The following is a 26,742-nucleotide window of genomic DNA, read 5'->3' on the forward strand; positions in this document are numbered from 1 at the left end:
GGGACAAGCTTGAGTGAAGTGGGAGGGGGAGAGGAGTCAATGCATGTAATCGTCAGCATGATAAGAGTCTTTAGGTCTAGTTTTTTGTTTGTGTCACATGAGCCAGTGAATATAATACGGCATGATCTCCTTGGTAAAAGTAATTGAAAATAGGAGATATTTCAACTTAGAAGCCTTTTTCCTTTAATAAGCCAAGTCAATCTGAATGAAGCAAGAACGATAGAGGATGCCTTTACTTACTTAGTTGTGAAGCCCTACTTTAAGAGTGAGTTATAAGCCTTTAATAACTTTGAGCTAACACATATAAATGGGCCGCCACTGAATGCTTAGGGAGAAGAGTCATGAAGGAGAAAAAATAGGGGAATTGGGTTATGAAGGTATAAGCTGGACGAAGTCCAGGGTAAGGAGTTATAAGCTGGACGAAGTCCAGAGGAAAAAAAAAGAGAAAAAAATAGAAAAAGGAGAAAAGGAAAAAAAATGAAAATAAAAAAGAAGGAGGTATAAGCTGGACGAAGTCCAGGGGGAAGGTGTCTAAGGGCAGGGACAATAATAACCTGACCTAGGAAAAGAGGAGGAAACTCACATAACCCGACGCTTCAGTGGTGTGGCAATAACTTAAGAGAGAATCGATCCTAACATCCCTGGTGAGGAATGAGTGATCGAGTGAATCCAACAATTGGGTAAGTTAGAGGCTATCTTGACGAACTGACAGATTGGCTAGGTAGAGGAAGGGAAAGGGCCTATTTGGAGGAGTGCAGCCTGTTGGATTGACCTTAATCTTGTGGGGACGGTTTTCAAAAAGTTGAAGCTAGCTCATGCATATGTGTTTATGTGTTTTTCTTTAAGTGTTTTAGTTTCAAGTTGTGTCTAGGTCTAGGAGTCTGTCTAGAGTCTAAAGAGTCGGTCAGGGGATAACCTTGCTTTGAAATTCGCCTTATTCTTTTTCTTGTCTTTATACTTGAGGACAAGTATGGTTTAAGTGTGAGCAATTTGATAAGGCTAATTTCATGCATCGGTTATATGGTGAAAACACTATATTTTACTAGGTCTAACACAGTTTTTAAGCCAGGTGTGTGACAGAATCGCTAGATCCAGGAGGAGAGCTGGAGGAAACGGACTAGCGAAGGAATGAAGGAAAAGTGAAGCAGAATTGAAGGAAAAGGAGGCTAGAAGAAGGGAGTCAATAGCTGAGGGCAACAAAGTCTATCTATACCTCGCTGGGCCCACTTCAACGCCTATAAATAAAGGAGCATGCAACACACAAAGGAGGATACGATTTTTCGCTCTTAGCTCACACACAACACACACACTTGGGAAATGGGAGTTCTGGGGTAGTTTAGGGTTTTAAGGGTCTCATCTTCAGAGGAAGTCCGTCGTAACACCGTCCGCGTGAGGGCGAAGATACAATCTATTTACTTTCGGTTCTTTTGCACTTTATTTCGTTCGAACTTCACTTTTGGAAGTCGATTTAGTTGTTGTTGTTACTGATTATCTATGCATTCCTTTAGTTTCTGTTATATTTGTGTTATCTCGTGTTGATCTACGTTGATCCTGTTGTTTGAAGTTTTATTTCGGCAAGTTGCATGTTAATCTCTGTTTTTGTCACTTTGGTGCTTGATCTGGGGAATTTGGCGGTAGATCTGTGGTATTGTTGTTGATCGGAGGTTGTTGGTGATTTTGTAGTTATGGAATGTTTTTGGCCGGAGTTTGTGTCGGATGCTTGGATCCGGAGTGGATTTAGCATCCGAGGTTGGATCTGAACAGGGGAAGTCGAGTTGTGCATGGATTTTGAGTTTTCTGTTTACTTTCTGTTTTACTTCGTCTAGTAGCCGTAGATCTGCTTAGTTCGTAATTGTTTTTTTTTCGTTAAATTGCTTAAATCCAGTCTGCTCGATTTCCGATTACGCTCATACCTGTTTCTTCTGAGTTTTTATGCAAATTGGTTGGAGAAGATGATGTCGCTGTTAGTTAGTACCTTAGTTAGTTGTTTTTCAAACTTTTCGTCCGTACTCTGCTTTTTCAGTCATGGTCCCCACCGTCAGTTTATTTCCCAGGTCTAGGTAATTTAGAATAGTTTTTTGGATCTAGTGATTGCCTCGATTTCAGTTTACATGCATGATTTCTGTTCTGCCTAGATCTAGCTGTTAGCGTAGTAGATTTCAATTCCAAGTTTAGTCTAATTTCCTCAACCCAAAAAAATGCGTGGCAGCAGCCAACCCAAAAATAATTTTCAAATCCTTGAGCATGTTCATTACGCATCCATCTCTATGGGATCGATCCCTACTTCCCCGTGCTAAGTTTTAGTATAAGTGGTTGAGGGTTTTTGAAGAAGTATTCTGTGTGTCCGACGACCGAGATTTTCCAACGACCAGTGAGCTCCTAGACCTTGTGATCTAGTGGATTTGCTGGACCTAGGAATCTTGTTATTCTTTTCTGTGCACACAGTCTGAACAACCGATCTTCAAGTTGCGACGAAGGCAAGCAAGGAGATGGTGTGGTTGCAGAGTTTCTTAGATGAACTTGGGAAGGAGAACAAAAGTATCATACTCTACAGTGATAGTCAGAGTGCTATTTTCTTGGCAAAGAATCCAGCGTTTCATTCTAGGACAAAGCATGTGGAGTTGAAGTATCATTACATTCAACATCTAGTGGAGATGAAAATCCTGCAACTTGAGAAGATACTTGGAAGTGAGAATCCAGCAGACATGTTTACTAAGGTGGTGACCTTAGAGAAATTGAAGCTATGCATAGCTTCAATTGGCCTTGGAACTTGATGAGAAGGTTAGGCGATGCTAAGCGGATGCAGGGATGAGATCACGAGGATATGGTGGCGTAGGAGTTGTTAGTCTCCAAGTGGGAGATTGTTAATTATGGAGCCAAAAATATCTCCTAACATATTTAGGATTTGTTTCCTAGAAGTATATTTCCTTGTGATAGATTTATTCCATAGAAGATATTTCCTTATGGAATATGTTTCCTAGTTTGACTAGAATTAGGGCTCTCTATTCTACTTATAAATAGAGGTGCCCCCTCATTGTAAAATCATCCTGAAATTATATAGTGAAATACCTGGCTTGGCATCGCCCAGACGTAGATACACATTATATCGAACTGGGTAAACAATTCATTGTGTTCATTCTCCTTTATATTCGTGATTGCCTGTGTTTATTTCCCAACAACTGGTATTAGAGCCAAGGTGGCTTTGGGTTGGGCCCTGTGTGACCAAAGGGTCGGGCCTGGATGACCCATGATCGAGTGGGGCGCTGGATGACTCTAGTTTGAGTCGGGCCCGTAATATCTCAATGTATCGACTATATGTTCCCGATGTGGTCTCGGTTTGAGGGGAGGTTTGTTGGGTGCAAACCTATCCCACATCGGATGAATGAGGGAAGTTGGATTACTATATAAGTGCTATCCATACCTAATTAGTTTGAGGCCTTTTGGGAGTGACCCAAAATCAAATCCGTGAGGGCTTGACCCAAAGCGGACAATATCAGACTAATGTTGCAGTCGACGATACTAACAAATGATGCTATGATTAAAAATTGCTCTAACATTTAAATTTAAGAATGCTATTGTTATATAAATATATATAACTTGACCTCTTTTATCAAAGTGTTTTCAGATTAGCCTTTCTCCCAAAGCGCCAATCTGCATCTCCATTATCATCAGTCATTACAATCGTCTGCGGATTTGGGGTGGAACCCAGTTCTCAATTAAGAGTATCACTTTGATTTTAATTTTGCCTATGAAATTGAAATCAAAATTGGATCTTGGAATTGACCACTCATTCAATCCATCAATTTGTTGTTCTTAGTTTATACAGGAGTGCATACTTGAACCTATACATATATAAAAGCCGAGTTTTGGGGCAAAATGTAAATATTTATGAATCATGCGTACATTTTAAATTTGTATTCTTATACAAAACTGAAATCATACAGAATATGATTTGTAACGGGTCATTTATCATGATTATTAATCATTAGTAATATACAAATGGAGTGGTATTTCATGAGAAGAAGGTTATTTGTGTCCTAAATATGATTATAACGATTTATTAAATTTATTGTCAATTATATTCCTAATATATAAATTTATTGGATTATAAATGTGGTTTGTAACTGTAGTTATGTTTTTTTTCTATTCAGGTTTTAAGTTAGAATTTGAAATAAATCAAGTTTTAAAACCGATGCTTTTTAATCTTATTCAAAGAGCTTTTAAAAGTGTATTAATTTAATTCAAATTTAATTTAAAAAAATTTAAGTTAAAATACATAAATTTTGGTCTATAAATACTGACATCCGTGACCGTGAGAATGCAGTCTCCAGAATTGGAATTTATTTGCAAAAGAAGAAAGAAATGGGAAAGAGAGGTACTTCTCTTTTAAGTTGATGTAAAGACCTCATGGACGGGGAACATGCAGTGGCGAAGCTACTTGGGAGGGGGGGAGGGGGTTGGTCCCCCACCAATTTCACAATTTAGTATACTTGGCGCAGATGGCTGCTTAGTCTACCTTTCCTCCATCAGGTATGGAGTCCAAATCCTATTAGTGTTTGTTTGAGTATACATTTTGTATTTTAGTTTCATACATAATGTTCAGTTTTAGATTTTGTTCAATAAATGTGTAATTAATCATATAATATCACTAAATTTGTTTTTCAAGTTATCCAATATATATCTCAAAAAAATTATTTTTAATGTACTTTATTTATCAGTTAAACAAAATTTCATCATGAAGCAATATTATGAAGACAAAAATTAGCGAAATATAGTACTTATACAGTTATGAATAAATGGAAAAGTGAAATAATTATTTCGCACATATTATCCATCTTTCTCGTAGTCCTTACTTAGGTCGTATCAGCTTTTGGCGACGACGAAACCAAAATTACCTCACAACTGAATGGTAAATTGGCCCCCCCAATATTAAACTTCTAGTTTCGCCACTAGGAACATGCTATCATATTTGCAGAGTCGTACGCCTACCTTAACTCATCGGATCTATGTAAGAGTTGAGAACACAGATTTTAAGCAAAGAATTAAGCTGCGATTTTAACAAATCGGATCATTGGCAGCTAGGGCACCATCATTGGAGAGACGGAGGATAAGGGGCTGGGGCTGTAAATAATGAGTGAGTGGGACTAAAAAAAAGATGTTGATATCAACAACGAGCTCTCATTTGGTAGTTTCTATCCACTTTTTCATTGGCTATCTCTTTTCATTATTGGATTTTCTTCCATAAATATTTTTTGTTCATTATGGAATTCACATTCCTTATATGATCTACAATACAGAATGCTACATCGGTCATAAAAGTGAGATATATATACAATATATTTTAATTTTAATCTTATATAATGATATTATTTCTTATTTTATTTAGTTTATTTACAATATCAAAATAATAAAACGAAAATATTTAAGTCGTGCATAGCGCGAGGGTTAATATTAGTTTGATACTAGTGAACCAAATGGTTGCAACGATGGAATTCAATTAATTCTTACATAATTTTATATTTATTACTCCATATCTAATATAATTAAAATAATAGTTTATTTAATAATTATTTATTACATAGATTTTTATAAGTAAATGAAAATTATAGTTTCATAGTTCTAGCATATTTCCAAACACAATATTCTCATATTTATAAGGAATCATATTTCTTGGAATCATATTCCAAGAATCATAAATCTTAGAAATCATAAAATCATAGTCCTACAAATCATAATGCTAGAAATTATTTTCCCTGATAACTTTATTTTCATGCCGAACAAACATGGCCTAGTATCATCAATCATAATCTAACATATGGACCCTCTCCATGGACGGAGCCAGGAAAGGGAAAAAAAAATTAACCTATAAATAAATATAAAAATTTATTAGGGAGTAATAATAAGAGAAAACATTTGGGTGTTGGGGGAAGACCATTGTTAATGCGGTTGTTTTCAAAAGGAACACAAACATTTTAGGTTTTTTTTTTAATTATTATTTTTTTAAATTTATATTTATATATTTTAATTTGGGTATTGGGTCTCTTATATTTTGTTATGTGTGATGGTGCAAGCGGTGTTTTTCATAAGTGAGGGGAAAGTAAATTTTTATTTTATTAAATGAAGGGGGGTAAATTATCGTGAATATGTTAGGATTAGATTAACATAATGGATATATGTATAGAAATATAATCAAATGCAAACTATAAATATTGTACAAACTTCAAACTATAATTTGGACCATTAAAAAATATTAACAAATGACAAAATAATAGCAACATAAAACGTCAACACGGTGTCAACGGTTGATACTGTGTTGACACTGCGTTGACATTTCTTGTTGCTGTTATTTTGTCGTCCGTTGACATTTTTTAACAGTCTAAATCATAGTTTGGAGTTTGTATAATATTTCCAGTTTGTGTTTTATCACTACCTGTTGTGATTTTTAGGGTGCAATTTTAGTACACAAAACCAGTAATAAATCCCTAAAAATACTACTTTTGCAAGTATACAGACGTGCAATGCAGTATAAAAGGTGTCGAACTCACATGGAGGAGGTTAATTTCTAAAACGATTAAACCTAACATAAAAACATAAAATAGGTTAATTTTGGGTTTTTTTTTTATCAAGAGGCGATTGAAGTACTAAACGAGAAGGCACAAAATGCAAGAGAAACACAATAGAGAAGAAAGACTACTTCTAGCTTGTTTGGGTCACTTGTTCACATGAACCCTAAAGTCTAGTTACTTTCCATTATTTATCGGGATCGTGTTGATTTCACGCTCTCACGCAGCTGATCACTGATCGTGAAATATTACACCTAGGATAAGCTGATCACGTCTCCTAGGCTCTACTCACCAACCCCGCATTCCTACAGTCGCATAGTAAGCTCGAGTTTGGCTTCTAAAAACATTCAACACACAAGTTCCACCCCGGGCTATCCCATGATCAGTTTTAGCCTAGGGTTCCTTATCTATGTTAGTTCCCTACTCCAAGTTAAAGAGACGTTGAGGTTAAGGTCTTTACCGGTTTGCTAGCAAAACCCAATACGGATAGAGATAAAAACATAGATAAGAACCAAAACATGGAAATCTATCAAAACAAAGTCATGAATTCATATTTACAAGCTCCCCTAATAAAGTAGAATGATCCCTAAAATCTAGCTATTTATAGTAGGCAACAATAGAAGAAGATGAGTAAATGCTACCATATTAGGCTTGATTTAAGGTGGAAGGGAGCTTGATCTTCTCTCTCCTTCCAAAAATGGCTCCCAAGCTCTAAATGCTCTTCAAAATTCGTCCCCAGCCGCCAAAGATGCCTTGGAATTTGTGCCCTAGCTATTTAAATAGTTAGGACTCAAAAACAGGCCCAGTAACATTTGCCCGGTCGGGCGATCTGCGACTTAGAAAACGTCCGGTCGCGCGTTTTGCACTGCATTGCACAGTCTTCGTAAAACAACCGTATCTTCTTCTACCGGGCTCCGATTGAGGCGTACGAGGTATCCACACGAAGCTCTTTCAAAGGTGAATGCAATGGTGGACTTGTAGAAGCATTTTAAATTAATCTTGAAGGGCTGATTACTAATCAGATTCAAACCTTTTTTACTTTCTTCTCTCTCTCATAGAGCTTGGTCTTTTGTCCTACAATGTATCAAAATGAGTCCACTTTTCAGCTTAAAAAGTGGAAATTGAGTCCACATCACTACCCTATATGTATATATATACTGGAAATTGAGGTGAGGCATTTGCCCCATTTAAACATATATTAGATCCGTACCTGATCCTCTCTCAATTTCCCCACATGCCATTTGATCTGCATAGATTGTGTCACACAATTAGAATCATTATTGAACAGGATTTTAATCGAAGTAAATATAAGTCATGGACATAAAAAATATGAATTAAATAATCACAAAGAGTTACTCTTAAATCCCTAGAAGTCAACAAATTAGTTACTCATAGACGAGGTAACAAAATCCATAATCAAGTATGAAAAAATTAAAAACATAAAAGCTAAAACCCAAGGATTAAATCTTGAAGTCGTCAATCTTCTCTTCTTGCATTCTCTAATCTCAGTGGGTCCCCGAATTGCGTCTGGACTCCTTGGCATCGAACTCGGGGTGGGAGTGTGTGCTGACTTCATCTCGGCGGTTGCTGGTCGGGAACTCAGGATATCAGCTCACTTGATTTTCGCAACACGCCGCTGGATCTCCATCAACCGCTGGACTTCTCGGCGACAGTTGACTTTGGGTCACCGGACCGTTGAGTTGGTCCAGCTCATTCGGACTTCAATTTCGACCTTTTTTCTGCCATTTCCTATGTCTACTTTGCACATTTTTCACAAAACACGTCAAAATACCAAATACTAGTACAAAGTACAAACATATTTTGCATGAATAATCAAAACTAGCCAAGTCAAGGTCTTAAAAACATTCAAAATCCGTGTTTCAATTGTTGAGATGGATTATTTGATATTCTAACTTATATATCGTATTTATAATTTATTTAGGTTGTAAAGGACATGGCTGGATTGATGAATTTGCCATTTATAATGCTCTAGAATTTCCTTTCACATTGCTCAACATTGATGGCATTTATTGCACAGATAGACCAATTTATTGCACTTCACATTAGTTGATATAAGTTGACTTTAAGAGCTTCTGCAGCAGTGCTCTTCGGAAGAGCAACCGCCATGTCGTAGGCACAACGAGTGCCATGTTCGTCGCTGTGCTGTTGTCAATAGCACGGACGTGCTCGATAGCAAGAGCACCGTCATGCCGAAGAGCAGGCATGCGTGGCGCCTCCTGATTAGGCTCGTTTTTGTTCAGTTAATCTTTATCTTTTTTAAATTCATAAAAAATCAAAAATAATCCAGAAAAAAAAAAGAAAAACAAATTTCGGATTCCCAAAAATATAGTTGTTTTTCACCATTTTTTTTCAAATTTTTTTGATTTTTTTAAAAAAAATTTATCCCAAAATCATCTATAGGTACCCATATTCATCATCCATTCTTTACATCAAATTATCTCTTATTCATACTTCAAATTTTTTATTATTAATTTAATTATGTAATTTTTTATTTTTAGGATTTTAATCATGTAATCATTAATTTTCAGTAATTTTTAACAGTATTTCAGGTATCTTTAATGCATTTTAATATTGTGGAAATGTTTTTAGTAATTGAAGTATTTAAATTGAATAATAGAATGGTGGGACCCTTGAGTTGCGGAAGAGCATGGATGTGGATGTTGTGCTCTTGTAGCAGGGAATTAAAAATGAATAAAGGTGGGTCCGGGCCCATATCTGTGCTCTTGGCAAGAGCATAGATGTAGATGCTCTAATTTTCAGAATATGAACCACCAGTATTAATTTCACACACTCCACAATATAAATGTTAAATATGAACAACTTATTAGCTTTTAAGTGGACATTAATCGATGTGATTGCATACTACAACTTTTATAGCTAGTTTTTTGCCAGTACGTGGAAAATGATACTACATACCTTATGTGAGCACCACTTTCGTTTGATGCACATTTAGCGTTGTTTGCTTCTATATTTAGTTTGATTATGATATATTAAAAAATGATATTGACATTTTTAATCTTACAAAATTTTTAAAAATCAATTCAATTTGTGATTTATTGAGTTATTTTGAAGTTATTGAGAAGCATAAAAATCAATTCAATTTGTGATTTATTGAGTTATTTTGAAGTTATTGAGAAGCAAACAATTCGAGCTTTGATTTAACCATCAAACTTGACATGTAACATATCATTTCCCTATTATAGAAAGAGAGAGATGTGCTTTATGAAAAAGCAATCCCCTAATGCAAAATCAAGCACACTATATATAAACAATTAGATCTAAAAATAAACGTCCAAGATTTAATTCACCATTTATCATACCTATATCATCTAGTCCACGTTTCATGTCACTGTAAGGGGTAATTTAGGAATTCGTTGGTAATTATAATTGGTTCTCACCAATCTCGGATTTCAAGGCTGAAAAAAACAGGATCCAAAAATCTTTTCCAAAATAACTCTTCTCATTCCCGCGTAATGCGTAAATGTGGATAATTGTTTAATTTTGGACCTGAGTCAGTCACCTACTGCGATGTATCGTTTTACTATTCAGTCTACAATGCGTAAGACTTATTTTATTATTTTATTTTTGTAATTTTATAAAAAGTATCAATAATGGTTCACCGTCTACCGTCGTGATGACTCGAACCCTCGACCTATTAATTGGAGGGGAAGCGTCTTACCAACTGAATCGAGCTTCGTTGTCTCTACAATGCGGAAGACTTAGGTTTGTTTGCTTAGGTAGGTTTTCATAACACATGTCAATAAGTAAAACATGATGTGATAAAATTACTATTCTCACATCCGGTGAAAATTGGATACATAGTTTCTTGTATACATCAGTTAGAATCGTGCAAGTACTTGAGACATGTTTTTCAGTATGGATGAATTTCAATAAAATGATGTATCCGTCCCATTAAATATTCAACATTTGCTTTTCAGCGTCATATTTTATGTAGTGTTGTTTCGTGAGTTAAGTAGAGAAACAATAAACTAAAAGAGAAAAAGTAGTGATAATATTATTTCCATTTTAGGAAACGTTTCATTTTTAGTGGGACAACTCAAAAAATGAAAACTTTTCATTTTAATGCGACGTGGGGATGTACATTTTCTTTATAATTGTAATTTTATTAGTTTTTGAATTATAAAATGAAAAATAAAACATAAATAATAAAATAATAAAATGAGTCAATAAAATAATTAATTTTATTATGAGTGTTATGTTTGAAGCAGAGGATAATAGCATATTAGATGTGGGGCTGGTCCCTGTTACTATGAAATGAACGATTCAAGTATTTTGAGAATATAAAAAAAAAAGAAGAAGAAATGGTCCATCTGTCCTAGTTTAAGTGACACATTTATTTTCTTTAATATATTTTATAAAAATGATAGAACAATAATAAATAGTAAAAGTAATTAAAAGAGAAAACGATGTAGGATTTAATTTAGTTTCTTTCTTAATTTAATTTCCATCAAATTTAACTATTTATTATTGTTTTCATAAAACTCGTGCTAAAAACAAATGTCTTGAACATCAATATATTATCTCATATAATAAATCAAAATAAACTTAATTCTAATTATGTATACTACATTTAGTGATTTAAATAGATTATATAGCTTGAATATTGTATTTAAATAATTAAATTAATTTATATATAAAAATCTTAAATAAATAAAATAAATATACCAAAAAATGAATTAATAAATTAAATAAAAAAGGTTTACTAAATTAATTTATACTTACATTTATCTATTTACTTTAATAACATGAATTAATATTTTAAAATTTATATTTATACATATAAAATCCAACAATAAAAAACCAAGACATGTATTTTACCAAAATCCCAATTCCCAAACTAATTAAAATCGCAGTGATATGCTATCAAGTGGAATTCCCTCCAACCCTACTGAAAGTGGCATCTTTTATTTCCTTCTTTCTCCTCCCCCGCCGGCCTCACCGCCGTGCCGCCGCGCTCACCTTTCCGCCCGATAGCTTCGCCTGCCCTGCCTGCTTCGCTGGTGTGTTGTAGCAGTTCTTGATTTGCTTCTCATTTCTTGGTTGATTTAGTTCGATTCAGGTATTCTGATCTTATAATTTTATTTTGTTTCTGTTTGTATTGATTTTGTTTTTATTCTAGATTGAGCTCCTCTTCTTTTTTCTTATGCTATGTATAAGATATTTAAAACTTGTTTGGTATTTATGAAAATAGTCCCAAAACTCTCTCTGCACCAAAACCACTAAAGCCCTAAACACAGGTCTGCTTCCTTCCTGCGCAGGTCGTTTGTTTCGGCCTACCAGAAATAGCAATGGGCCGTCCTGACCCCGGCGTGCTCTATGCTCACACATTCGTTCACCCCCATCTCGATGAATACGTCGATGAGGTATTGCTGTGACTTGATTCTCTGTTTCTGGTTATTTTGCTTAATGCCGTCGGGAGCAATTTTTGGTTAGAGCCTTGCGAGCCCTGCAAGATTTTTCCTTTTATTTTTCACTCAAACTGATATATGTATATATATGCTTGCTTGAATAGAGTTTTTGCTTGACTTAGTTGGACTGTGTATTACCTTATAATAGGTTCTTACTCGATATGTGGAGTCATATTCAGTGTTTCATGCACCGCAAACTTCCCCTGTCTTTTTAATTAGATCACAGCTTTGCTAGTGAGGCAGTTTGTTTCCCTTTCTTTTTCTCATGTAAACTGTGGATTATGCTTTCTTGATTTACTTCCTTGGTTTCGATGAAAAGATTTTCCTTTGCTATTACGTGGTGAACTGTTGTATAATCTAGTTAGCATATTTAAAGTTTTGTGTAGAATTGAATTTCGCTTGAAGTATAAATTAGAATGCAGTTGTTAGGGGCAGAATTTGTTCCTTGATACGCCCAACAATTTGGTTCTTTGTTCTGACAGACTGACATAGTTGTGAACTCGCTAGATGAATCTCTAATCCATCTCCTAAGATTGGGGGGCACGGGGTTCCTTAGTTGGGGGTTCCTTAGATACTTATGTATTGGTGTTTTTCTTACATTCCATTATGTTCCATCTAGCTTAGACCAACTTCGTCTAGAGCCTTTGTCCTAGTGGCAAGGAGCTTAGACATTATTGTATGAGATGTCGAGTTCGAGCCATCTTGACATCAGTTGTAATTTTCCTTAATTTGTAATTTCCTCCTTCATATATAAGTTTTTTTTTAAAAAATGTAGCTTATACCAACTTCATCATGACCCTATCTCTTTAGGGGATAATGTGGATTGTTTCACTTATGCTGTTTACTGGTATGCTAATGTATGCACTTACGAACATTTATAAATACCTGATGCATGTTTATGCCCATTTTATGTGAGATTTTGTATTACTTTCCCCCCTAGTTCTGCTTCATCACCATTCTGAATTATGTATTATAGTGCGACTTAAGTTTTTTTTTATATCAGGTGATATTTTCGGAGCCTGTTATCATCTCTGCTTGTGAGTTCCTTGAGCAGAATGCTTCGTCAATTTGCCCTGCAGTGAAGCTTATGGGGTATTATGGATGTCATTTATTTGTAAATTAATATCGACTGGATGCTATTTAAGTTGATAATACAGCATCTCAACCACTTCTGGAAATAAACACACGCAAGAGAATATTTTTGAAAATATCTAATTATTAATTCAATTTTTCATGCAATATTTTTTTGTTTTATAAATTTTTAACATTCCGTTTAGGATGCTAAACATTATATCACATTTTTTATAGGGCTACTTCACCCCCATCATTTGCTCTGGAGGTTTTTGTTCAATGTGAAGGAGAGGCAAGATTTAGGCGGTTATGCCTTCCTTGTTTGTATTCACACTCTTCATCAACTGTTCTCGAGGTTGAGGTATATACTATCAATTCATGATGTTTACTTTAATTCAAGATGAGCTATTTCTACATAATAGCTATTGTTACCTCTTGTGAGTGAATTTGTTAATCTTCTTTTGTGTCTGACTTTTTCTTTATGTTATGAAGAAGATTTTGGTGGGTCCTCATCATGCCTGATCTTGAATGTTTTTACCCAAAATTCTTTCCACCCCACTTTCGTATCTCACTGCTCGTGCATGTGGCAACCTGTTACCTATATATGCTTAAGCTTACATAGTGGGCCCATCAACAGTTTCTTAGGAACCCCTTTTCATGTAGGATCTAGTCAATGCATTCGATTCTCACTGTATTTGATTAATGTCATACAGTGAAATTACTGTCTCACTAATCTAAGTTGATCAATAGTTGAAGTTGATTGCTTTGCAAAATTCTTTCTGCCCCACTTTCATATCTCACTAGGCATGTATGTGGCAATCTGTTATTTATATATGCTTAAGTTTCTATAGTGGGGCCACCAACAACTTTTTAGGAACCACTTTTCATGTAAGAAATTCTAGTCAATGCATTTGATTCTTACTGTATTTGATTAATGTTTAATGTTTAATGCGTACAATGGTATCATTGGCTCACTAATTTACATTGGATTTTATGTTATACTAGTTGATTATGTTTTGCAAAATTGACTAGGTTAGTAAGCTCGTGATATGTGCTGAATATGTAAAAAGTTTCTATTTTTTTCTGACTGGATTTTCATAGCACTTCATCTTTTGTGTATCTCCACCCAGAAAACTTACCACTGCATCATCTTTTTGTAGGCCGTGGTTACTAATCATTTGGTTGTTAGAGGCAGCTATCGCAGCCTAAGCATGGTGATATATGGGAATACAGCAGAAGATCTAGGCCAGTTCAACATAGGAGTGGATTTAGATAGCTCCTTGACGGATACTATTAGTACTGTTGAGGGAAACGTAGAAGATTTACCACCTGCCTTCCATTCCACTATGCTGACAATGGAGGAACTTGTATCTCCCTTGAAAATTTTATCTCAGGCAGCTGTAAAATCAGATATTCCGCTTGAATTAAGGAAGTTTCTGTTACTAGTATTCAGAATTTTAGATTCTCAGAATGTTGGGTTAGCAGCAGCTGATAATGTTATTAGTTCCTTACTTTCAGTGGCTTCAACCTATAGAATAACTGGCTCCTCTCATAATAATATTGATCAAAATCAATTGGGCTTTGATGGAGTTAAAAGTGGTGGAGATACTAATCAAACTCTTAGTGACGCAGAAAAGGAACTTTTGGACCTTTATAAAATGATTGAGAATGAATCAAGAGATCCGTCTGCGGAAGCTTCTGGAGAATTCTTGTTTCTTGAATCTGAGGAAGGCTCTACTTCCAAAGAGTTGATGGATACTCTCCAGTGCCGTTTTGACTTCTGTAGCAGCACTCATAATGTGGGATATAAATATCTTTCACAGGTAGGTGTAATCTGCATCCTCAGAAAAAACATGACATCTGTCACACATCCTTGAAATTTCTGTAGGATCACATCACAAATTTTCCTCTCTTTCTGTTTCATGCATCCTCTGTACCATGTAATGTGCCTTCAGAAGCTGATTTTACTTCTTCGTTTTGTCTCCAGAATAAGAATGCAATCCTATGGTCCACAGTGGCTCTTTTATTGTGTTCTACTAGAGAGAACTGCTTTCATTTCGTTAATTCTGGTGGCATGAAGCAGCTGGTATATATCTTAACACATCGAATCCACAATTCTACCAGTCTTACATTACTGCTGCTAGGAGTTATTGAGCAGGCTACTATGCATTCTGTGGGTTGTGAAGCTTTCCTAGGATGGTGGCCTCGGGAGGATGAAAATATACCAGCTGGCACTAGTGATGGCTACAACCAAATACTGAACTTGTTGCTGAATAACCAGAGGCATGATGTTGCATCCCTTGCAACTTCTGTACTTCAGCGCATCCGGTTTTATGAAGTTGCTTGCAGATATGAGGTACATTCCACACATGGGAACTGTATATGTGATAGCTATGTCTTGAAGTACATATGTACGATCTTGTGTTTGAATGAAGTAAACTGACACATGCAAATACAGGCAGATAAATATGAACTCACAGATGATAAAACATTATATGAGAACCATTTTCACCTTATATTGTGACTACAGATGATTTCATTTTGTTAGAGTTCGTAATTATACGATCGCTTGTCTGCAGTGTGCAGTATTATCAGTACTTAGGGGCATACCAACTGATGGCCGTGTTACTAACTATACCTCGGACTTGCTTGTCATTGCTAAAGTGCAACTCAAGAAACTCTTGGTTAGTTTTATTTGTATTATTCATTGTATTGCCTGCTTATTTTGCTATGTTATTCAGTGCTCTTGTTCTTAGAACTAGTTGTCTAGCTCATAAACATACTTTTCCCTAAGTGAAATTTGTCAACTAACATTGTTGCAGAATTTAATGAAGTTGAGTGGTCCTGTTGAGGATCCTTCTCCAATGGCTGCTGCAAGCAGATCTCTTATCCTTGGTGATGCTGGGTCATTAGCATATAAAGCAACAAGTAGCTTGATCAATCAATCTAGTTGTCGCTTTTTGAATTGTGACATTGACTCACATTTACTTTCCATCTTAAAAGTATGCTCTTTTCCCATGATTCTCTCTATTTGCATTCCCTGTGTTTCAATCTTGAAATGATGCATAGTTTGCTTTCCATAATATGCATTGTTGACATTATGATTTTATTCTTTGCTCTTTGTTTTTGCATTGGGCTCTTTTCGGCCTGTTATATGCTTTCCTTGTGTGACACTTCTAGTCGTTGAGTTATTTCCTGTAGTTTGTCTCAATAACCCTGATTAGGACTCCTCATCCCTGTGTACTTAATATTTCTTTCACAATTTACCAAACCCTTGCATGCAGAGTTTTTTCTGAATGGCTAACCACGAGAATTGAACACACGATCTTTTGTTATGGCCTGGCTTTGATATGGCGTTGATTACTTCATCTAAAAGCTTAAGCTGACAGAGTGTAGTATCATTTTCATATTTAATCGGATATCTTTGGTATGCTGTTGAATGATTACTCGAACCATTACTGTGTACTTTATACTTTTGCAAATTTATGTGATGTTTTCCTCTTTCCCCTAGTGCTACTTAATTAATTCCGTTATTCTTGACAGGAAAGAGGATTCCTTCCTCTGGCAGCTGCATTGTTATCATCTTCTCTCTTGCGATCTGAAACAGGGGATGCAATGCACTTGTTCTTGGACATTGTCTTGAATGTTGAAGCTATAATTCTTTCTCTCCTGTTTTGTCGCTCAGGTTAGATTTCCTGCTACCTCCACACCTAATCAAGCTTTAAGATATTGTTGTATTAATGTTATCAAATTTTTCTTTCAGGATTAGATTTTCTTCTACGGGACCAGGAAGTCTCCTTAATTGTCATCCGTGCTTTGCGGGGTATCCATGGCATTCAGAATGGGGACTTTATTTCACTTCGCTATGCGTCTGTGTTATTGTCTAGAGGCTTCTTTGTTCGTCCCAGGGATGTTGGCATGATTGTTGAGATGCACATGAGGGCAGTAAGTACTTTTTATCTCTTTATGTTTTTTATGTCATTTCAGATATTTGCTTACTCGATACGGCCCGGTTCAAGTTCTTGAGGTTGATTGTTTTCTTATAACTCTGATTAATAATATTTATTTGCTTTGAACTTCTTGTTAAGAACTTCTTGCATTTTCTGGTTAATATTTTCCAGGTTGTTGCTGTGGATAGGTTATGCAAGTTGACTCCAAATACTGAAGAATTTTTATGGGTGCTTTGGGATATTTGTCGTCTCTCCAGGTAGAGTATGCTTGTAGGTTCTCTAAGGTGAACACTTATTCATGTTTCTAACTGGCTTAAGGATTTGGGGTCGTCTATTTCAGGTCAGAGTGTGGACGCCAGGCTCTGTTGGTCTTGGTAAATTTCCCAGAGGTAGCAAATTTATACTCTTCTACTACATTTATGAGTGGCCAAGTATTCCCATTTTATTCTGTATGGTCCTTGAAATATATGAACATCATCCATATTATGCCTTGTAATTTTGGTTAGTTGCATTTGTTCTGAAATCATCACAATTGATCAAATTTGTTCTGGAGGGCGGTGAGGTGCATATATTTCTCTTCCCTTCAAGTTTTGATGTCTGGAGCATGGCTCTATTTGTCGCTTCCACTTAATGTGGATCTTTGCTCTTTTGCACTGTAGGCGTTCAAAGTTCTGATTCCTGCTTTGCATTCTGGAAAGGAGCTTGAACCTGTTTCACCGAATACAGGTAAGCCAGTTATTTGAATGGGGTTTCACAGTTTTCTAATATACTTATAAGTGGCAATCTTTAACTTGCAGGAGTTTCACCTTTGAATCTTGCCATATTTTACTCAACCGCTGAGATTCTGGAAGTCGTTGTTACTGATTCTACTGCCACTTCTTTGACATCTTGGATAGACCATGCAAAGGAAATGCATGCTGCATTACACTCTTCCAACCCAGGTTCCAACAAGAAAGATGCTCCTGCACGACTATTGGAATGGATAGATGCCGGTGTAGTTTACCATAAAAAAGGAGCAATTGGACTCCTACGTTATGCTGCTGTTTTGGCTTCTGGAGGAGACGTTCACATGGCTTCAGACAGTGTTTTAGCATCTGACATGATGGATGTTGATAATGTAGTTGGAGATTCTTCCACTAGTTCTGATGGCAACATTGTTGATAATCTTTTAGGAAAACGGATTACAGAGAAGGATTTTCCAGGTGTTATTCTCCGCGATACCTCTATTGCTCAGCTCACTACAGCAATTCGTATTTTGGCGTTTATTTCAGAAAATTCGGTATGATGCTCTTGTTAGTTTCATTCCTGGCACTTTCTAGTAACAGACTTGTACTAACCAAGTCCTCTATGTTTAATATAAGGTTGCTGCTACTGCTCTCTACAATGAAGGTGCTGTGATGGTTATCCATGCTATTATGATCAATTGCAAACTCATGCTTGAGAGGTCATCTAATATTTATGGTCAGTATTCATTCCTGTGTTGAAGGTCCTTGAGCACATTGACAACATTGCTATATTCTAACAAGAATAAATGTTTGTTAGTGAACTTGGCATAATTTGGATATCTGCCGACTGCTGAGTGATTTGTTGTCGTATGTTAATTTTTCTCACAAAACTGCTACCTGAATGTATTCATCGATTAGGAGCTTTTTATTCTCAATGATTTGTTTTGTTTACAGCTGCATTGCATACTATATTTATGGGTAAATTTCATGCTTACCCTGTCCTTTTATAATAGTATAGTATATAGCTGACTCCTGTTAGACATGGATTGGACTCACCTTTTATTTCGGGAATGTAAACTGTACATGCTAACCACTTTTGGAGTTTAATTTGTCTCCTTTTCTTCGGTCCTACTGATATGGATGGTTCAAGTTACAGAAGAGGTGATATTCATCTCACTTGATAGTGAAGCAACCATAACCATTATCAGAACAAGATGATGTTCTAAAGAGCCCATAACCATAGTTTTTTGCTTTTTTTCTTTCTTTCTGGAGGCATTACTGCTAATTTATTATGTATGTTGGACATTGTCAAATCCAAATAAAAATAGAATAATACACCTATTAAGTTGTGTACTATAGAAGTACTTAGATACACTTACCCGCCTACATGGCTAGACATTCCCATCCAAAAGTTAAAAGTATCTAAAACAGCTATACTAAGTCAATGATCATAGGTGTCTCACTAAGCTATAAAGCCTGTTGGGTAGGGAGTAAATGAGTGAATAGAAAATCATAACCTGTTATGGTTGCTGAATCTTAGTTTCTTACTACATTTTATCCCTTAGCCTTCTACAGAGTAAATGAGTGAATAGAAAATCATAACCTGTTATGGTTGCTGAATCTTAGTTTTCTTACTACATTTTATACCTTTTGAGTGCTTAGGATTCAGGAACTTAATGCATGACTAACTGTCTTGAGCAGATTATCTTGTTGATGAGGGTGCAGAGGGAAATTCAACTTCTGATTTACTTATAGAACGCAATCGTGAGAAAAGCATGTTTGATCTGCTTATTCCTTCGCTGGTCCTGCTGATCAATCTGTTGCAGGAGTTACAGGTTCGTGGTGACAATTCTTTCTTATTTTACAGTTTACACTAGCTCCCAGTGCAAATCCAGACTTTGATGTCATTTAAATGTTATTTTGCTCTGGAATTATTTAGTTTATATTGGTCCAGTCCTAGTTGTGACACAATCAAAAGATTGCTCATATTAACTTTAATGATTTTGGATATGTGTCGTTTTTCTCATGGAGTTTCCAGATTAAGGTTGTACAGGGAATTTTAGATAAAATCTGAGTAGGAAGTTCTACTACCTTTTATGCCCACATGAAAGGGAATGCGGAGTACACTTGTAGATCCACTAGCACATTACTACTTTCTATTTTTTGATAATGGTGAATGGTTCCATGAAAGGGAATGCGGAGTACACTTGTAGATCCACTAGCACATTACTACTTTCTATTTTTTGATAATGGTGAATGGTTCCAACTTCAGTCAGTGTATGAGTTTTTCTTGCTATATTCAGGAATCGAAGGAGCAACACCGGAACACCAAACTAATGAATGTACTCTTACAGTTGCATCGAGAAGTGAGGTATTGCAAAAATTATCTTTTAATATTCTCTACAGATTTATGTGCCACTATAGTTGATACTGCTTCTTTGTAGCCCCAAGTTAGCTGCTTGTGGAGCAGAGTTGTACAGTTCTTGCCCAGAAGTCGTGCTTGGTTTTGGTGCTGTTTGCCATCTTATAGCATCAGCACTAGCCTGTTGGCCAGTGTACAGTTGGACTCCTGGCCTTTTTCGCTTTGTCCTTGATAGTCTTCATGCAACTTCACTATTGGCACTGGGTCCTAAGGAAACTTGCAGCTTGCTTTGTCTACTAGTAAGCGAATCTTAAGATTACATTGATTATATTTCAAGCGTTTGGTGAATCTTGTAATCCATTTTGCATAATAATAGAATGTCAGTATGACTAATTCTTCCAATTTTATGTCTTTCAAGAATGATTTGTTACCAGATGAAAGTTACTGGCTGTGGAAGAATGGAATGCCAATTCTGAGCCCTCTAAGAGCAATGGCTGTTGGGACATTACTTGGTCCACCAAAGGAGAAACAAGTGAATTGGTATCTAAGGCCTGGCAACTCTGAAAAGCTAATAGCTCAATTGTCTCCCCAACTTCTGAAACTTGGCGATATTATATTGCATTGTGCTGCTAGTGTAAGTGTCCATGTATATGTTTTGTCAAGCTAAAATTGTGTGGCATGGTGGGTTAGTCCCCAAGTTCAACTTGCTCTTTATGCTTTATCTGTTTATCTTACTACAGTTCTGTAACATGCCAGATATCAGTCATTGTGCAAGAAGTTCTACGTGTCTTTGTTATTCGGATTGCATGTCTCAATATTGATTATGCTTCACAATTGGTGAAACCAATAGTTTCATGGATCTCCCATCGCCTCTTAGAGCAGTCTGTGTTGTCTGATGTGGACGCTTACAAGGTTATCAGCAAGACTAGCTTTAATGTTATACCTTTTTGTTGCTGTACTCCTAAGTTGTTCTCACTTCATTAATATATTTTTGTTTTCCCTCTTAAATTGCAGGTTAACCGCCTACTTAAATTTCTTGCTATCTTATTGGAGCATCCAAATGCTAAGGTACTTTTCATATTTCAAAACTAACTTGTTCCTTTTTCCATCAAATAGGTAGTTTGTCTAATTCTGTTATTCCATGACAGCCACTATTGCTGAAAGAAGGTGGATTTCAGATGCTAACAGAAGTGCTAGAGAGGTGTATAGGAGGTGCCAATTTTGATGTAAAGCAGTTCCCCGGGAACATAAATCTGGCAAAATATGAATTTCCAGTTCTTAGTTGGTGTATACCAGTGTTTCAGTGTTTATCGTTGATTAGCGATGGGCGTACATCCCTGCAGTATCCTGGAGTACATGAAAGGTCAGGATTTTCCATTTGTGTATGTAGATGGGACCTTCTTTTCATAACACTTACCTGGATAGACATTGACATGTCATAAATATTCGCTGGTTGTTCCAGGAGTAACCCTTATTGTTTTACTGTTGAAGAATGTTCCACATTTTGGATATATATCCTAAGGTTCTGCATGGTATGTTCCTTTTTAATACTGTTATCTGCATACAAATCTATAACTAAAATATCATGCGATTATCTCCTTGTCAGTTTTATACTATATCATCCCTGCCTCTATATAAACACAATAAGTTCATATCGTAGGTCTTGCCCGTTGCAACAGAATTGGTTACTTGTCTGTCTGCCTTCAAAGAGATGGCTTCCTCTGCTGAAGGCCGGAATGCTTTACTTTCTATTGTGAAGCACGCTATGCCCTCTGTTGTAGAGGATTCTGAGAATCAAATCAAACATGAGAGCAATACAAGCTGTGGCATAATTTATGCAACTGAATTGAAGGAGAATCCTCCATTATTGTGCTGCTGGACCACTTTGTTAAAGTCTATTGATTCTAAGGATGTTCCTGCAGCACAGGTTACTTCAGCAATTTACACATTAGCCTCAGGTGCTTTAGGCTTTTGCATTGATGGGGAAAGGTAAGCAAATTGTTCTTCGTACTTTTTTTTTCTCTTGATACTTAAAATTATTTATATTTAAGCCAACTTGAATTTCAATTTGTTATGCTAGAACATATTCTGAAAATATGAATTGGCTGTCTGATTATCAAAGTCATTTGTGGGGTGTTTAATTAAATGCAAGGTGTCATAATGTTCTGCATTGCTGGGGAAATGATTTTTTTAGAGAGTGTATCTATGGGCACAATGAACTTTTTTAGCCCTTAATTTGTTCATTTTTGGTGTTCCAAATGATATTTAGAGTCGTTTGAGGGTGTTATCTGTTGGCAAATCCTGTAGAGAAAGGAGTGAGTGAAACTTTTTTAGAGGAAGGAGTGAATGAACTTTGCGTATTGATGGGCATGACTGTGATCTCCCATTTAGTGAGGAAAATATGTGTTTGTTGACTTCGTATTCATGGTCAATGGACTCTACTCCTACAGCTAGACAGTTAACTATTCTTGTAAAGCGTAGCCATAGAGTTGATTAATGGAAAGTAGACTATTTTACTAACAGTGTGACACATGGATGTAAAAGCTTGCATTTTAAAAGGTTTTCTGTCTTCATAGTTGTGGACTACTTCTCTGTGCTCTTACTATTCCAGATTTCCTTATCAGTAGCAGGCACCATGTGAAATCTTGAAGTATCTTGATTGTGGGACTTTTAGGTGGTGACAGTTCACATAACAGTAACAAAATCACAGAAAATTTGATCTTTACTGCAATGATTCTTTTATGAACACATTCTAGTTTTATGAGAGTTGAAATGCTTATGTCAAATATTTCACATGTTTTCTTTGTAATCAGCCTGAATAGAGAAAGGGTTTCTGCAATCAAGTTCCTGTTCGGAGTGAGAGAGGACTCTTTGGAAGATTTTTATGAAGTGAAGCAAATTGAGGAGCTTATCAGTTTGTTGGAAGCAGAGGCGAGCTATAAATCAGCATCTGAGAATCATCCTATGCCTCATCAGGTTTTTATCACTCTCCTTCTAATTCTTCTTGTTGATGAGGGGTTCTTTCTTATTCTGTTTTTCATTCTTTTTCATGGTTGTTTAGATCAAGGAGATTGCAAGCTTATTAATGCTTTTAATGCAAAAAACATCTGGCACGGAGGAAGCTGATGCTGAAATTGCCCGCCGTTGCACTTCATTGCTTACTCCTCCAGTTCCTTCAAGGGTGCATAGATTTGCGGATAGAAGTATGGAGCTGATTGAAGATTACGGCTTGGATGAATTCGGAACAATGTTCTCTTGGGAGTGTCCGGAGAATATGCGTAATAGAATGACACAGACAGGTCTTTCTACAAAAAGAAAGATCTCCTCTCTCGAGGGGCCAAATAGGCATGGCAGAGGGGAGAACTCAGTTGTAGAGGCTGCTTCACAGAGTACATTCTCTAGGGGGATGGTACCCGTCACTACCCCACCTGCCCCTACACGCCGTGATACCTTCAGACAGCGTAAGCCAAACACTAGCAGGCCTCCTTCTATGCATGTGGATGACTATGTTGCGAGAGAACGAAATGCTGATGGTACTAACAGTTCTAATGTAATTGCTGTCCCACGGATAGGATCTGCTAGCGGGAGACCACCGTCAGTTCATGTGGACGTCTTTATGGCCAGGCAAAGGGAGCGCCAAAATGTCGCGGGGGTAGCAGTTAATGAAGTTGCAACCCTTGCGAAAATGACAGCCCCAGATGACAACTTAGATGGAGACAAGTCCAGCAAACCTCAGCAGTTGAAATCGGATCTCGAAGATGATCTTCAGGGAATTGATATTGTTTTTGATGCTGAAGAAGCTGAGCCGGATGATAAATTGCCCTTTCCACAACCGGATGATAATCTGCCACAACCTGCATCTGTTATTGAACCACATTCTCCTCCTCATTCAATAGTAGAGGAGACCGAGAGTGATGTGAATGAGAGCAACCAGTTCTCTCACTTGGCTACTCCATCTGTATCAAACATGGATGAAAACACACTGAGTGAGTATTCATCAAGGATGTCTGCATCTCGCCCAGAGATGCCCTTGACTCGAGAACCAAGCATTTCCTCTGATAAGAAGTTCCCTGAGCCAGATGTCTCAAAGGGTTTACCAATCAGAACTCCTCTTCATGCAACTGAACCCCCTGCAGTAGCAAGTACTTCAGGAGGTGCTGCTTCTAGCTACATGAAGGTTCCCTCATCTGCGGCACGATTTCCTCCTGATTCCAGGATGCAACCTCATTTATATTCTAAACCACCTCTACAACAAAGTGGTCCTGGGTTGCAAGCTTTCTATGACCAGAAATTTCCTATGAATCAGCCTCCTCTCCCTTTGATGCCACCTCCATCAACATTCTCATCCGTGCCGTCTCAAAATATGCTACCTGGTGTGGGTCAGTCTTCATCTTTTGTAAAGTCTGCACAAGATGTTCAGACTCAGGGTCCTCAAGGCTACAATGTATGTGAAGATCTACTTGCTGTTTAAACTGGTTTCTGCATTTTTCTTACTTGCGTGTAGTTTCTCACTCTTCCTCCGATTTGCAGGTTCAGTCAGATTATATGTCTGAGGCTGGAAACTCCACATCTGCCTCAAAGCAAAATTCAAAATTCGGAAGGACATCTCACTCCTCTCCTGCGGGATCTACAAGACCTCCTCCACCACTTCCTCCTACACCACCTCCTTATTCTGGCAATCCTTCAATGACAAATTCTACTTCTCAATCACCACATTATTTTCAGCCCGACATGCAGCAAAATTCTGGCGCACCTCTGATTAACCTCCCAGCATCACACTCAATGCTAAACTCTTACCCCGCGCCATCGATGCAGCCATTACTTTTCAGGCCTGGTTCCATGCCTGTAAATCTCTATGTAAACAATTTAGTCCAACAACATGGAGACAACATGGCGAATGTATCACATAATCTAACCATCTCTATGCCTTCAGCCCAACCCATACCTACACCTACACAGTTGCAGCCATTACAGCCACCACAAATCCCCCGTCCTCCACCTCCGCATCTTAGACCGTCTGTTGCATCTTCCCCACAGTCTGAGCTGGCAGTACCAATGTTGCATGGTTCCTTACAGATTCCTGCTCATCCATCCCAGATGCTGCAGCAGCAGCAACTATCCCCTGGTCAAGTGTATTATCAGGCGCAACAACAGGAGACTACATCACAGGCGGCGCCGCCGCAGCAAAGAGTTTTGCAGCAACCAGGAGAAACATCTCAGCAACTAGATTCTGGGATGTCTCTACAAGAGTTCTTTAAATCCCCTGAAGCCATTCAGGTACTAAAAGCTCGAGACTAATATAATTACAGACTTCAGTTGATTATAGGGTTATGAATTGATCGTTTGACTCAACTTGATTGCAGTCTCTTCTGAGTGACCGGGATAAGCTTTGTCAGCTCCTGGAGCAGCATCCTAAGTTAATGCAGATGCTTCAGGTTTGACGTTATATAAAATTGCTGCTCCCACTTATGTTATTGACATTTCATACCTGAAACTGTTTTCTTGCTTGTTGCATATGTTCATTGTCTTGGCATGTTGTTGGTCATCTAAAATATCTTTAGGTTCAGAAGGCCATAGAGCTTCAGTAAACAAGTTGTTTACTATTTTGCACATTGACATCTAGTCTCTAGATAATATTACTGCAATTCCTGGAGTGACCTTTTGTTGTTTCATTGGTGCTTATGTCTCACAACCTGCCTTGCTATTCTGTATCGTCAGTCGTATTTTATTTTAGACAGTTTCAAATTTAATAGTACTATTTCTGATCATGTTTTGCCATGGTTTACCAGGAGCGATTGGGTCCATTGTAGGAAATTTCTGGCGGTTGTATCTTATAAAGGCTCCTGATTTTGAAGATATGTTTGTACATTGCTTTACATTTTTTTATTGAATTATCGGGATGTAGCATCATCATTATCATCATTTAGTAAGGGGATGTTTGGAATTGCTTTAAACTGTTTCAAGAGCTTAAAAGATGTTTTAAGCTTGTCAAAGTGTTTGGATAGAATGAGCTTACAAGATGATGAACCGTTTGGCATTTTAAGCTCCTTGTATGTTGTAAGGACAAAAAATGACATAACGATCATGTGTGGCATTTTTAGAGCTCTTTATAGTAGAAGTATATAGCAATATCCAAAAGAGACATGCATCTCGCGCCCCCTGTTCACCTCCATTATGTTTTTATTTTCAGCAAAAATAAATGAAATACTCAAAAACTAATTCTAAAATATTTCATGGATGATCATGGAAATAGCTATTGTATTAACTCACAAATTAAATTCGCGCCCAAATCTGGATTTCAAAGTCATTAGAAAGGTTCCACATTTATTAGCACCTTTAAATGCATTGCATCTGCCATAATCGAATTGCATTGCGTCTGCCATAATTGAATTGCTTTGCATATTACAAAAATATGAGCTTTCAAAAAGTACTCATATTGTTTGGCCCACATGCTTTAGGACCAAGTTTTGGGTATATTTATTGTTCGAACTTTCGAGTGTAGGGGAGACAAATCATGCGGATTGGATTGCTTTCGGATTGATTTGATACAGTACAATCCAACCTGTTAAGAACAAATTCAAACACAATCTATTAAGGAAATTCTAAATCTGAACACGTATA

The 26,742-nt window shown here is 36.8% G+C and overlaps 1 protein-coding gene across 3 annotated transcripts; it reads left to right on the forward strand.

Moving 5' to 3' along the window:
* The first annotated feature begins 11,450 nt into the window (after nt 1-11,450).
* Nucleotides 11,451-26,223, forward strand: LOC125218738 (protein virilizer homolog). 3 transcript variants are annotated; one of them, XM_048120476.1, is made up of 30 exons: nt 11,451-11,664; nt 11,864-11,968; nt 13,017-13,105; nt 13,322-13,445; nt 14,245-14,907; nt 15,072-15,440; nt 15,664-15,768; nt 15,907-16,086; nt 16,628-16,769; nt 16,848-17,029; nt 17,206-17,291; nt 17,375-17,423; nt 17,694-17,760; nt 17,832-18,313; nt 18,396-18,495; nt 19,461-19,594; nt 20,063-20,130; nt 20,204-20,420; nt 20,540-20,755; nt 20,878-21,033; nt 21,136-21,189; nt 21,270-21,484; nt 21,584-21,653; nt 21,782-22,110; nt 22,935-23,097; nt 23,183-23,582; nt 23,694-24,565; nt 24,652-25,398; nt 25,485-25,556; nt 25,911-26,223. In XM_048120476.1, exons 2-30 carry the CDS (start codon nt 11,894-11,896, stop codon nt 25,929-25,931), a joined length of 6,447 nt encoding a protein of 2,148 aa, XP_047976433.1. In that variant the 5' UTR covers nt 11,451-11,664; nt 11,864-11,893; the 3' UTR covers nt 25,932-26,223. The 3 variants fall into 3 exon arrangements, with proteins under 3 accessions (XP_047976433.1, XP_047976432.1, XP_047976434.1); XM_048120475.1 differs by having other exon boundaries at nt 23,183-24,565; XM_048120477.1 differs by lacking the exon at nt 11,451-11,664 and having other exon boundaries at nt 11,902-11,968; nt 13,017-13,050; nt 23,183-24,565.
* The last annotated feature ends 519 nt before the right edge of the window (nt 26,224-26,742 follow it).

Source organism: Salvia hispanica, chromosome 4, assembly GCF_023119035.1.
Source record: "Salvia hispanica cultivar TCC Black 2014 chromosome 4, UniMelb_Shisp_WGS_1.0, whole genome shotgun sequence".
NCBI lineage: Eukaryota > Viridiplantae > Streptophyta > Magnoliopsida > Lamiales > Lamiaceae > Salvia > Salvia hispanica.